This window comes from Parasteatoda tepidariorum, chromosome 10 (genome assembly GCF_043381705.1).
Source record: "Parasteatoda tepidariorum isolate YZ-2023 chromosome 10, CAS_Ptep_4.0, whole genome shotgun sequence".
NCBI lineage: Eukaryota > Metazoa > Arthropoda > Arachnida > Araneae > Theridiidae > Parasteatoda > Parasteatoda tepidariorum.
Window position 1 is genome coordinate 72,547,802 of NC_092213.1, and position 15,001 is coordinate 72,562,802.

The 15,001-nt window shown below is 28.3% G+C and overlaps 1 protein-coding gene across 3 annotated transcripts in view; it reads left to right on the top strand.

Annotated features, from left to right (window-relative positions):
• The window catches only part of LOC107451545 (dual specificity calcium/calmodulin-dependent 3',5'-cyclic nucleotide phosphodiesterase 1), a 552,109-nt gene that overhangs the window by 243,274 nt on the left and 293,834 nt on the right, over positions 1–15,001 (top strand). The window contains exon 1 of one of the 3 annotated variants that reach the window (XM_043042288.2): positions 12,080–12,613. The exons of the other annotated variants lie outside the window; for them this stretch is intronic. Within the exon in view, the coding sequence (XP_042898222.1) occupies positions 12,169–12,613 (445 nt within the window). The 5' untranslated portion in view covers positions 12,080–12,168. Of the gene's footprint in view, positions 1–12,079; positions 12,614–15,001 lie in introns of those variants that run through there. 3 annotated transcript variants of the gene reach the window in all.

The following is a 15,001-nucleotide window of genomic DNA, read 5'->3' on the forward strand; positions in this document are numbered from 1 at the left end:
CCATGATGTATATATATATACAAAATTTAAAATTTTTCAAAGTTTGTAACAAATTCCCTTAATTTGCTTACAAATAAATAGATAAAAATTAACAATTTGACACAGGTGATTGGCTCTTACTACTTGTACCAATTTTTTTTTTCTTCGCAAAAGCTGTGTGCTGAATTTGCAAAATAAATCAGACTTGAATTAACAATGTTTTAAATTCAAATTTCGAAATGAATATTACGTGATAACCGCATACTTCACTTACTTGTATTTTTAACTGTCGTTGTTTGAACAATTGACAAGGTTAATAACTCAATGTACATTTAAACTTAAGTTTTCAGAAATTATCCAAATATTTAAGACATTTTAATCGTTGCCAGGAAAAAAAAAGATTAAAACAGGAAAATACTGACCTATAAGCATCATTTTGACCTTTGAACTTAATTCGTTCCGCCATTGTGGTGTTATTTGCAACTTAATTGAGGTATTTAAATCATCGTTTTTAAGGCAGTTATTTCATAACTGTTGACACAGAGCGCGAAAAAAAATGTACTCCCTTTTGCATTATTTTTTTATGCAAAGACACTGGACGGCTAACAGTTCATTATTGCTTACAGGCGCATACTTTAGTTAGTACATCACCTCCTACATCAAGAAGCGAGGGGTGAAAGCGAGACGGAAAAGAGGAAAGGCTGGTAGTAAAACCATTTCAGTTATAGCTAGTTTTGGGGAGGAGTTTACTTATTCTTTTTTTAACAATATCTACTTTATCTTGGAAAAGCAGCAGTTTTATATATATGCCAGAATTATAAAAGAAATCTTGATAATTACAGATATTTCATTTTTTTCGAAAAAAATGCTGGAATGAAATGTTTTACGTACCAGGTTTTTCTCTTTTCCGTCTTGCTATATAAGGGCTTTCACCCATGCAAGAAGCCTCCACGCGGTCTTTTATAAGTAGTCCCCGCAGACTGTTTAAAAAGGGAACCCAAAACCTTTTATGAAATTAATTGAGAGAAATTTATCTTATATATTTAAGAATTGAATCTGTAGTGGTTGACAAATAAATAAGGCAAACCAATAATATTAGTAAATAAAATTAATTTTTAGTCATATATTTGCTACCACTTTCTTGTTTTAACTATATTCTGAATTAAATGACTCGTTCGGTAAGTGGATATCCTTCACAGTGGTCAGATCGGACTACCTGTAAAAAAACGTGTGGCGGCTTCAGTTATAGGAGGCGTTGGTTTCCAAGTGAGCATTTCAACAAAATAGGCACATCCTATCAGAGGCCAAATCAATGAACGAAGTTTTTTGTTTACATGTTACTCATGGCCGGCTGTTAGACAGAAACCAACAGCGGCCTTAATTCTAGGTTTTGTTTCATTAGCTCAAATAGCTTTTGTTTCATTTGAACTCACTGAAACTGTTTATAAGATACATTAACTCGTTGAATACCATGGGGGTCACCGGTGACAGGTACTGAGTTTGTTCGTAGCTCACCTGTGACCTAGCCGGTCACCTGTGACCGGCTAGGCCACAATTATTAGAAACACATAATTCGAGTAAATTTTTTGATTTTTTTTATATTATTATCGTTATTAAAATGGTTTGAAGAAATTAATGCAATATAGAACACAAGAAAATAGTTTTATTTATTTACTCAGAGAAGACCTGCTCCGGACAGAGAATAAATATTTTCAAGTAGTAGTTCATTAATTGTGATTCTTGGTTTAATAAATTGAATTTAGTAGATTTTTATCCACCGCTATTTCTAAAATATTCGTAGGCTTCTATAATTCACCACTTTCTTATATGTCATGCTAAAACTTTAAAAAAACTTGAATAATCTGTCTAATATTTGCAAATTTAGTCTGTAGTTGTTAACCGATTGGTCAGATGGGCAAGCCATATAGATACCTGCCAACTTTCACTCCTTCCGAGAATGGATTTTCAGAGTGGTTGTAAAACAATAAACAATCTGATTCGAAAATATATTTATATTTTGATCCCGTTGCAATTTGCTTGCGCTAGAATTATTATGCTTTTATATATTTATTGTAATTATTTATATGTAGTGGTGATCAGAGGCATTTATAATTATCATTATAATTCAAAAAGTTAGTTGGAATAACCTGAGTATTGCTACCACTTTAAATATGAAAATAAAATCTTCCGGAAAATCCGGAAGAGTTGGCAGTTTTGCTTATTAAATTAGTACGGCATGTAAATTGTTAAGGAGAATATTAGGTTAGATGATTGTTTGAAACAGCTAAGAAAATTCTAATATTCGTATGCCATAGCTAGCACTATTATAGTTGACTGCTATTTATTTGAAATTACGAAAACAATCTCATCCCAATCAATAAATGCAATTTTAAACCAAATATATAAGTTTCAGTTTGATTTAAAGAGTGGTATCCTGATTTTTGCTTTGCAGGAACATTAAGTGTTTATGAAAAATTGTTATTCTTATTGCTAATCTTTAAAATAGGTGGGTATTTTGTTAATGTCTTGACGATCAGTTCAGTTAAATGAACTTATGCAAATGGTTTCGGTTGAAACAAGGAAAGTACGCAGGATTGAAAGTTATAATAATGGAAACGAAATCAGACAAACGTTGATCATTTAATATATTAGCATGCGAGCCATCTTCTCCCATTTTAAAGAAAGTTTTTTTCTTAAATGGTAGAAGCATCTATGCCTTACCCCTCAATTTTTGACAAATTAAACTTGAAGTGATTTAATGTACTTTAAATAATAAAAGCTGATGAGGGTCTCACATATTTTTGTTACTACATCTTAATATTAGGACCAAGCTATCAACTTTTTTACATATTTGTAAGGCCTGGTAACTCCATTATTTTACGTTAAAATTATATGTTTAAGACTCCTAGTATAACAACACCATATGCTCCATTAACCTAACCATATCCCTCGCAAAAGTGATCAAATGACCAACGTATACATGTTTAGGGTATTATACATGTTGAGAAATGCAAACTGCTGCGCTTTCTGCAAAAGTTAAAATAAATTGGTAGCAAATTAAATAGTAAAACTTGTAGGATAAGATTAATTACACGTACACTTTTAAGCTACGATATATATACATTTTAAATGAAGCTTTGAATTTTTGATATGTAGTATGATAAAAAATATACTTAAAGTGAAAAATATTAAACTCAAAATTTCTTACATTTCGTTACAACCAGAAAATATTTGTTTACAAAGCGGAACCAGTTAGCTTTTCTCTATCAGATGTGCCGCTTAGTTTTTGTGGGATACTTTCTTAACAAGTTAGAATAAGTTTGAAATATGTTCTTTGGCGCCATTTATGCAGTGTCACTGTTATCTAGAGCATTACCATGGAGTTTTATAGAGTAAATAGTTACTATACCACTTTCTTTTACAAAAGTACATTTTGTATTACTCTTAAATGATAGAGGTTCTTTCACGGACAGAACTGAACATTATTAAGCAAGTTGCTGCATGTCACATCATGTCCAGCGCTTTCTTGAAGTCTCCATGACTGGCTCTTTTGTCTTATTAACTTTCAATTTTTATTACCTGTTTGCGTTTTAAATTTTTATATTAGTTTTCGCTCATGCATTGCTACTTGATTGCTGTTTCCTCTATTGTTTTTGCTCCTTATTTTTTGTATATTTGTGAGGAGTTTTGTTACTCTAGTAACTGCACTAAAAAAATAAATAAACAAAATAAAATAAAAAAAAGTGAAATCCTCCTAAATGAGTGAGATACCAACTTGCTACGGACAGCAAATAAATATTTTCGAGTGGTAGTTTCTTAATATATGATTTTTGGTTTAATAAATTCAATTTATTAGGTTTTTATCCACCACTATTTCAAAATAATACAAAATGTTCTATAATTTACCACTTTAATACAGTTAAGTCCTGCAGCACAGTTTTAAACGTAATCAAAATTAGTCAAATATTTGCAAATTTTAGTTTGAAGTTGTTTACAGTTTTTTATATTATGGAGCGTCCGGAGCAGTTGGCATCGCTGTAATTCTAAAATTAGCATTAGTCACTGTAAGAATCAGTTGCTTATCAACAACTGCGTTGCAATTCGCCATTAACTACCACTTGGGAAATACTTAATCGGTAAGAGTAAATGTTGGCTGATTACGAATTTGAAGAGATCGCTCAATCTTGTTAAATCCAACCTCCTTATGATGAATCGTCCAAAAATGAAAGCTTCAGCACTACTTCGACTAGTAAGGCTGGCTATTTAACCCATTCGTGGCCAGCGTTATTTTAAAATTAAGATTCCTTTTTTTGAAAAAAATAAAAAAGTAATAGCACAAGTTTGTTTTTATTAGGATTTATTTTCCAGATAGTTCTATTAACCATAGTTGACTAATGATGTAATTATTTATGTTTGTTTGTGAAGTTTGCGCATGGTGATACTTTAAATTTAAAGTGGCATATAACATAAGGGGATATGCGCTTGGTGTAACATGCTCCAACATTTTTTTCACTTTAGTGTTTCCCTTATAAAGGCAACATTAACACGTTCACGCCGGGAAAAGTGAGAATACTGGTACGGGAAAAGAGAAAATACTGGTAGAAGTCACGGTGGCTACTTTAGCCTGGGGTAGAGAGGTCCCTGGGTCAATCCAGACCCTATATCCTCGTTCATGATAAATAAAGATGACATGACACAAAACTAGTTTCGCATATTAATGGTGCTAGGTTAATAATAGATTGCAGAATGACATAGCGATTTATGTTGAATAACATAAATAATGGTTTAGATTAAACATGAGAAAGTCGCTTAAACAAGCAACAAACAATTAATTGAGATGGAAAAAAAAATAAAATAAAGAATAAAAATCCTGCTAATAAAAGAAAAAGAATGAACATCCCGTTAAAGGGCTGGGATTAGTTCCTAAATGGTGTCGCCACTTGTACTGGTAGAAGAACTAATTCAGTATTAGATAATATTCGGGAGGAGTTACTCTATTCTCAACAATAACAATTCACTGTAAGGAAATTAATCACGGCGAAGAAGCAATTCAATATAAAAATTGCATCCGTTAAAAACAATTGGTAGTTATGGATTTTTATTATTCCCGGAAAAGAACTAAAAAATGAAATTTATTGTAACCAGTTTTCACTCCGGTGCGCTGCCAAGATGAGACAATCTAGCGTGAACGTGTTAAATAATCGGGGAATTATAGATTAAAACGTGAAGTAGTTGCCTAGTCAGCAAGTTTTCATATAAAACCGCTCGTAACAAAGCAGAGAAATTTAAGCGGTAGCAAATATAAATGTAAAAATCTATTTCATATGAGAATAAAATTGATTTTTCAACTCCCTTGTGAACAAATGCGAGAGTAATATATCAGACATATATATAAAAAAAAAAGAATGCGATAACTTGAAGAACTTTCGATTGCTCTCCCGACTAAATTATTGGGTGGACTAAATTAAATTACATACCTTTCACATAGAGATTCTTCTCTATCTTTAGATGGTAAAATACCCAAATACATTTGGGGAAAATGCATGTTTATTTAGAGTATGTTCATGTTCGCTTCTGATTATCTTATCTTCTGATATCATTTACACAAATCATTTAATATAGTTAAGGTTTGTTCTTCTGATCATTAGGATAGCCTCTTTGTATTTGTCAATTTACCATAGTTTAGGTTTGTCCTTCTAATCATTAGGATAGCATCTTGGTAATTCTCAATGTGATCAATGAAAATAAAAAAAGTAAGTTTTTTTAGATTCTATTCTGAGCCAAATAACTCCTCGGTACCCTTATTACCATGATTTAACACGTGTACCCACTTAATTTCTTTATGTAGTTTATTTTTTTTGTTTTATATTTATTTATTGATGAGCAGAGAGTTTAAGATTTTTTTTTTCTACAATCCCTTCTATTATTTTATGATCATTCTACATGTAAAGATAAGACAGCAAGTTCTTATCTAAGATAATTATATTTATCTTCTCAAGAACCGAGTGTGTAAAATTTTTGTTTATTTATCTTTGAGTAGTAAATTAGCTTTTTTGCCACATCTGCAAAAAGTAATATTTGTTTTGTTAATAAAAGAAGATTAAAAAAAACTTGAATTTAAACGTCTTTAGATCAATATAACAGTTTATTCAAAGGATTATTCACAACTTATTCATTTAACCTTATTTTTACACGTGGGAGGCAGGGGGCTAGTGTATAGCTGTTATAAACAAATGGGATAGTTCTGTTATTTATCACTCGAAAAATCTCTGGAAATTTAAACAAATTAGCAAAACTATGCTACACTTTCACAAATTGTGATAAGATATAACACTTTATTTATAATTAGTAAATTGAAAAAAAATTATTTTGTGGCAGACATGTTAATACGTAGTTGTTTATTATGTGTCATTGTGAACCATTTTTATTTACTGTTTTAACTCTTTAGGGGGCCATTTACTTCTAGTAAGAATAAATTAAAGAATTTTGGAATTGAAATTCATATAAGAATAGTAATTTATATAAGAAAAGAAAACCTCATTTAGCATATAAAAAATTTATTTAAATTTTAATGCCATTTTTTTTGGTGGAGAGTATATTTACCACGACCTATTAGGAACTTATTGACTTTTATTTTTCTTAATTTATAAAATAAATTTCATAAATGTTACAAAATTCAGTAAGAATTATGCATTTTATAACTTTTGTACGTTTTCTTACTCTAAAAAATTATTACCAAACTCTATCATTGCTAAGGATGAGATAATTCGTCTTCCTAGAATATTCACAGTGCGCTAGAGATGAGATAATTCGTCCTCTACGCGAAGTTTTTCATGATTATGGTAGTGTTTCCAACGAACTTATTTACCAGCATAGATTATTATATAGATTATTATTTTCATTACAGTATCTTTAAACTTGCAAAAGAGAAGTGAGAATTGTTATCGATTGCAATTTATTACTATTTTTTAAAGTGAAATAAATAAGTTTTAAAGACATTTGCTTTGCGTTTCAATTTTAGCACTGAAGGTGAAAGCGAAGCGTGCTCTTGCCGAGATGAAAGTGTTAAAGATATCATTTTAATGTATAGAGGTCTGTTACTGTGCGGTTCTCATAGTTTCCCAGCTTTCTTCAAAAAAAATAACTCATATTGGGAACCGCAAATTTATTAAAGGTTCCAAATCTATGATATATACGTTACCGCTATTAAATTTTTCTACGAGCTATAGGAATCCTGATGCAAATATATAAATTTTTCAGCTGCGGAAATTCTAGCTTACAACATCATCGATACAATTTTTTTCAGGTTTTGTTTTTATATTTAAATTTGTAGCGTTACTCGATCTATTCCGTCGAACATTTTGAATTATAATAATAATTATAAATGAAATTGACCACCACTACATAAAAATAAATACAACAAATATATAAAGCCAAATATTATTAATGCAGGCGAATTTCAAACAAGGCCAAATTTTAATTTAAGTAAGATTGTTTTCGGTAATTGTTTTACTACCACTTGGGAAATTCTTTCTCGGAAAAAGTGGCAGGTATGAAAAAAATTTTTAAGTTGTGACAAAAGTTACGATAAGAGCCAACTTGCTCCGGACGGCAAATATATATTTTTAAATGGAAGTTTATCAATTGTGATTCTTGGTTTAATAAATTCAATTTAGTAGATTTTTATCCACCACTATTTCTAAATAATTCGTAGGCTTATATAATTTACCAATTAAAATTATTTATGTCATGCTAAACCTTTTAAAAAAGTAGTTTAAATAGTCAAATATTTGCAAAATTTATTTTGTAGTTATATACCGTGTTTTTTATTATTCTGGAACGTCCGGAGCAGTTGGCATCTCTGTAGGATTAGCAAAGTTTATTATTTATTATCACTTACTTTAATTGTTCTTGTTTTATTTTTATTGCGATGGCAAAATCATTGTAAATCAACTTCTCTCTTCCGTCTGTCCACATTCTGGAAAAATGTTTAAAAAAATACTGATGGAAAAAAAATCTTGAGAAAATAATACTTTTACAGTTTTGGACAGCCTAGCAAAACATTTGTATTCGTCGCCATATTTTAAATATTTCTTAGACTGTAAAAAACTTCCAAGATCAAACATGAAATATCTAATAAAAATATTTGTTACCACATTAACTGTTCAAGACAATTCTTTCCCTGATACAGAAAAAGTTTGTATGAATTTATTTGGTTTTAAAATTATTTATCATAATTATTTTTAAGATTATTATGTCAGGATTGTAATTTTAGGCCTAAATTGGTACCATTTTGTTTTTACTAGCTTTTTTTATATGCACAAAAGGAGAAAATAATACGTTTTACGACGTGTCCATACTTGTCCCATGTCATGGGGACAAAACTTACAAAAATATTAAAATAAGCATCCATATTAGCTTATCTATGATTTAAAATGAAGGTTAAAGATTCATAGTAATGATTAATAAGCTTATTTGTCAAATTTATATGAATTGAGTACACTAGCCTACCCCTTTTATTTTACACACAGAGGACTTATATTTTTGACGCAGAATTTTTAAACACATTTTTCTTACTTTCTTCATTAATACTTTAAATGAGTTAAGGTCAAAATAAGTTAAACAAATTAGATTTAGTGTATCAATTTAGGGTTAGGAAATATAGTATAATACACTGGGGAATTTTTCTGCTTTAAAGGAAAGATCTTCAAATACGGCTCACTTCAAATCAATAATTTTTCTAATTTGCACTCATTTGCAGTTAAATCTGAGAGAAACAGTTATTCAATGAATGTTTTCATTTTCAAAATCAATTATCATAAATTTTTCAATGTTAATAAGCAAATTTTTTTTTCAAACTACTTATACTTGATTTTATATTTTAGTGCAAATACAATTCCAATAATCTAGGAGATTTGTTTAGTAACTACTAGATTGTTTTCTTTTATAGTCAAAAAATACCAAAATATATTTTTGCTTGTGATTAGAGCGTCAGAAAAAGAAAAAATAGGCACAGGTGTATGTTTTTCGCAACTGTGCGTTAAAGCGTTAAAAATACTTAAATTTTTCGAACAAGAAATGAAGTGATATAAAATAGGTGATAACAAACATATTAATTAAAATCTTGTATACGTTATAAAGGAATAGAAGATCTTGAAATGATTATATTAAGCTTTTTTATTTGAATTATTGTATGGTACGCAATCTAATTATTTTTGCGTAAAAACATTTAAAATAATTTTTGTTCAGATTTTCCTAAAAAAGATACATGGTTATTCAGTTAGCTTTTAATTAATAAATGTCTTTAATTGCACATAATTAAATATTTTCCCTTACACAAACATTTTTCATTCATTCTAATTCTTAAAATTTTGTTCGAATGTAAAGTCTGGATAAAAATGGCACATAAAATCATTTCAACCTTTAGAATTTAAAATGCAAACTTTGTAAATATACTTTTTTTAATTTTTTTGAAAAATAACTATAAATTTGCAAAACTATTGTGATCGAAGCTGTTTTGAAATTATTTTAAATAATAATTGTTCTAAACCGTATTGTAAGCACTTTTATGAAGAAAAAAAAATCAAAATTCTTTTTAATAATTTTTAGCACAAAATGCTTTATTTGATTAGATATTATTAAAAGTTAATTTCAATTTATTAATGTAAGAGTCCATATTTTTATTTTTATAATTTTAAAACGTGGTTTTTTCTTCGTTGCAGTTACTCAAAATTAAATATTTAAATTTTTAAAACAGTTTACACTTTTTAGAATCTGCGAGAGGTTTTATTTCCTGCGTTCCACCTAACAGGTAATTAAATGAACGCAATTATCTTCCTGTTATCTAATAAACTAATTATCTAATTAACATTTTGGAAACTAAATTTGCTTTTTTTTTCATTCACTGAAATACCTTAGAATGAACTTAATTAGCAAGTTTTAAAATTGTACGAATTTTTCAAATCCGAAAGTATTATTATCGTCTCTATATTATAAAATCATAAAAACCACTGCCTCTTTTTTCAGGGTTCAAATTTACGTAATATTTTTTTTGTTCAAAATCTATTAGACTTAGAAATATGATATTGAAAACGGGCGTGTTCAGAAAATATGGTAGAATAAAAAAAAATTAAAATTTAATGATAAATCCGAGATATATTTAAACTTCAACTTATAATGAGAATTTCTATGTGAAACACTCTGCAACCAAATTTTTCTTCCATTTTTTTTGCTTCAATAATTCTTGTATTCATTATTGTACGAACATTTAACATTCACTGTCGAGATCTTCATTTTATAAACTTTCGTTTACGTCAAAAGTAACAACTACAACAAAAAAAGAGAGAAAGAGATTAGAGGCTGATAGGTATAAATTTTAATACTGGTATTGAAATTTTTAAAAAATATAAAATACTTAATTTAACGAAGATAATCTTTCCATATATTTATAATAATAATAATTTATAATAATACTAATAAAATTTATAATAATAATTTATAATAATACTAATTTCTAATAATAATTTATAATAATACTAATTTCTATAATAATAATATTAACAATAATAATAATAATAGCATATTTCTTAATAATTCGCGTTAACGAGGAAAATCACTTCCACAAATCCATCATTTTATGTCACACATTTTGTTTACGATTATTAAGGAAATGTTGCAACATACAATTATAATAACTACATGTTTTTTAACTAAATCTTCTTTGTTTTTGAGAAAGTATTAACTTTTTACGAAATAAAAAAAGAGGAATACAAAGGGGTTGATAAGCGAAGCGATCAGGTGGAGGTGCCTTTTATAGTAGTTCAAAAAAATGTTTTAAAAGTACCTGCAATCTTAGAATTTAAAATTGGATTTAAAATTAATTGAACCAATTAACACACACTTAATTAATTTAAAATAGTGTTAATTGGCTCAATTGAGCCCACATCAATGAACACACTGAGACAAAAACTATTTAAAAATATTAATTATTATTCATATCTTTTAATTAATACTGAATCTGAAATTTATAGAAGTCTGTTGTTGTAAACTTGGCATAAAATACAATCTCTTATCTGCCTAAAAGGGATTTTAGCTTACTAAGTTTCATTCTTTAATGATTTATAAACTAAATTTAAAAAAAAAAGAAATATAGCATTCTCTATTTTTGATACAATCTAAATTGCAATTGCTCAAGTATAAAAAACTAATTACCCTAATAGTAATCTATATCTAAATCCTAAGCAAAATCATGCCCTAATAGTAATCTTATAATCTAAATTTTAAAAAAAAAAAAGAAATAAAGCATTCTCTATTTTTGATACAATATAAATTGCAATCGCTTAAGTATAAAAAAATAATAGCTCTAATAGTAATCTATATCTAAATCCTTATCAAAATCTTGACATAATAATAATCTTATAATCTAAATTAAAAAAAAAAAAAAATAAAGCATTCTCTATTTTTGATACAATATAAATTGCAATCGCTTAAGTATAAAAAAATAATAGCTCTAATAGTAATCTATATCTAAATCCTAATCAAAATCTTGACCTAATAACAATCTTATAATCTAAATTTAAAAAAAAAATAATAATAAAACATTTATGCAACATAAATTACTATGGCCTAAGGATTAAAAAAAATAATTGCCCTGCGTTAGAAAGAGAAGTAGAAAGAAAATTTCTACTTTCAGTATAAGGAAAATTTAATTTAAAATTCTGCTACAAGTTCTTTTTTTTCCTGCGTAGGAGCTATTTAAAAACCACGAAGTTACTTTCTACGATTTCAACTAGAAATTTTGCTTACGTATTACAAAAGAAAGTTAGGAGAAAAATTCAAACCGGTGCATTTATGCATCATTTTATTCCAAATATATATACCTCCATTTTTATTTCAAAACATCATTATATTTACAAATTCTACCGTGTGTTTTTAATGGTCTTTTAAAGAAGCTAAACTGTCTAAATGTAATGGGTTCCAAGGAATTTACAATTTTTCTTATAATAAATTCAGTTACGAAAAGAACAGTTTTGATTGCAAATTAAAGTAGGATAAAACAATTTAAAATGCTTAAAATAATTAACATTTTGACAGTGACGATATGAAGTGTACATGAAATAAGGGAGCTTCCAAAGGTCAAGCTCCTTTTGTGAAACTTCCAAGTTTATCCTTTCCTTCTTGTCGCGAATAATGAAGGAGGGCGCCCTCTACCGGATTTTGTTTCCAGCACGCGCTAGTTTCCGTTTTCGTTCGTTGTCTCAGTCGCTTAACAGAAAGAGAACGGATCGCCTAAAATCACTCTATTCATTCACGCAGCTTGGATGTTGTGTGAAAAATAAAAATAGTGGTGGCTTTGACAGGAGAGTGCAAAAACAAAAAGTGTCAAGGGTGTTAGTGGAAAGATTGCCAAATGAAAAATCAGTAGCGGAACGGAAGTTTCCGCGCGCAACTATTTTTTTTTCAAAATGTGACTGTCACAGCAAGTGTTCATATAAGAAAAAAAAATTAAATTGTGAAGTTTTTCTTTATTTTTTGTGGGGTTCGAGGGCAAAAAACATGTCCCGCAAAGAATTGAGGCAAGTAAAAAAGTGCAAGAGTGCTACATTTCAACTGGATGGATTTTGCTACACAATTGGTGAGAGCATTTTATTGATATGTATAATTCTATTTCCCCTGAATATAATTTTTAAAGAACGTTAAATGCAAATAATTCAGCATAGCATGCTTTGCAAGATGTTGAATATTCATATTAGAATTATCTTATACCATTCATACCTGCCAACTTTTACGCATTTGGCGTAAAATTTTATTTTCATATTTAAAGTGGTAGTAAATATATATTATTTTTTCTTTTATAAACTTAATTTTTAAATGATTTTGATCACCACTATTCTTAAAAAAATTACGCACATATATTAATATGCGTTACTATCATTGTTGACTTCTTGAGCTTTATCAAATGCAACGCATTTTTTTCTTCTTCTTAAAATTGAAATTTTAATTCCATTTTAATACCACTGGCATGAATGATAATGGAAGGGATTAATAGTTGGCAGGTATGCCATTATATAAATAATATATTGTTGGAGTGGAGTTAAACAAACGAAGAGATTTTTTTCGTATAAATTATTAATTTATTTATTTAATATTTTTGCGAAAAAAAAATACGCCTACAAAACACAAATAATGCAGCACTACAGGGGTGAAAGCGAGACGGAAAAGAGGAAAGGCTGGTAGTAAAACCATTTCAGTTATAGCTAGTTTTGGGGAGGAGTTTACTTATTCTTTTTTTAAATTTTTCAACAATAATTACTTTATCTTGGAAAAGAAGCAGTTTTATATATATGCCAGAATTATTAAAAGAAATCTTGATAGTTACAGTTATTTCATTTTTTTCGAAAAAAATGCTGGAATGAAATGTTTTACGTACCAGGTTTTTCTCCTTTCCGTCTTGCTATATAAGAGCTTTCACCCATGCAGCACTACGTTATTTGCTAAATGCCGATTATTTTTATGAAAACAATTTAATGTTAATTCATAAAATTGACATTGTTATATTTTAACTGGAGGGATTTGTTAAAATTAATAACTACTTTTCCTTTAAAAATATTTCTAAGAGCTTAAAAGATGCTTATAATGCAGCAATACTTTTGCAAATTCCTGCTTATTCTTAATAAAAAATTATTATATAACCATCACATGATGGTTACATTTAAACTATAATGATTTTGCTATTCAGTCGGTGAGATTTACTACCATAAATAGTTAATTTTTCTTTTTAAAAAAATTTTTTTTAACCATTTAAGATTATGGACGCGAAAAAGCAACATTTTGTTTTAACGTAAAAATCACTTTATGAAGAACGTGGTAGTACATTTATGTTCAGATTATTCAGAAATTCTAATCTCCAACATCTAATTAGTTTTAAAATATGCAATGATTTGTTTTCAGATCCAAATATAGAAATTTGTATTATTAATAAATTTTGGCGATAACGATTGTTTTGTTTCATCATGAGAATGAAATAAAGTTCAGTCTTTCTCTTTTTAAAAAACATTTATTAGTAATTTGGCTTTTAAGGAGTTAAGAGCTAGTAATTGGTCATTTATTTGTTTGTAATTATCATGGTATTAAATTAGCAATTTAATCCCATACTTATTTGCCGTACTTTAAACAAATTTTTGTAAATTTTTTAATGTATTTTTCCAAATTTGACAAATCGAAATAAACAAATGCCTGCATAGTTGTCAATTTAAAGCTTTTAATGGGAGTTTTTTCTAGTTATTATAAAATGCAGCAAAAGATTTAAATTGAAGATGACCATAAAAACATTATCAAATGAATTTCATGTCTGAAATTATTGTACGATTTTTTTTTATAGTCAAAGCTATAGTTCAAGAAATTAATACTGAAGCGAACTTTTTGCCATACCTGCGAACTTGTATGGTCATTGAATAATATTTTAATAGGTGGTAGTAAAACAACACGAATTTTCGAAAAAACAAATTATATAAACATCATCTATGAACGTAAATTAGCCAACAGATTTGATCTACATATTTTTTTTAATCTATTGATTTGTTGTGTAGTTAAATTTTTTTTAATATTTTAACTTCAAAATTTTTTCGCCAAAACGCTAATGTAACCACTAAGAAATTTTTTTTCAATGGCCGTACAAGTTGGCAGCTATGATCTTGAAATTACTGGAAAAAACTTAAGTTCTTACCTGCAAACTTTCGCTCTTTCGGAGAATGGATTTTCCAAGTGGTAGTAAAACAATCATCGAAAAACAATCTTACTCAGAAGTATATTTATATTTTGACCAGGTTGGAATTCGCTATGGTAGGAGCTATTATGCTTTTATATATTTGTTGAAATTATTTATACGTAGTGGCGATCGAACTCATTTACATTATTACTATCCAAAAAGTTTTGTGGAATAACATGAGCTTCGCTACCATTTTAAATATGAAAATAAAATCTTCTGCGAAAACCCGGAGGAGTTGGCAGCAAAGAGCGTCAT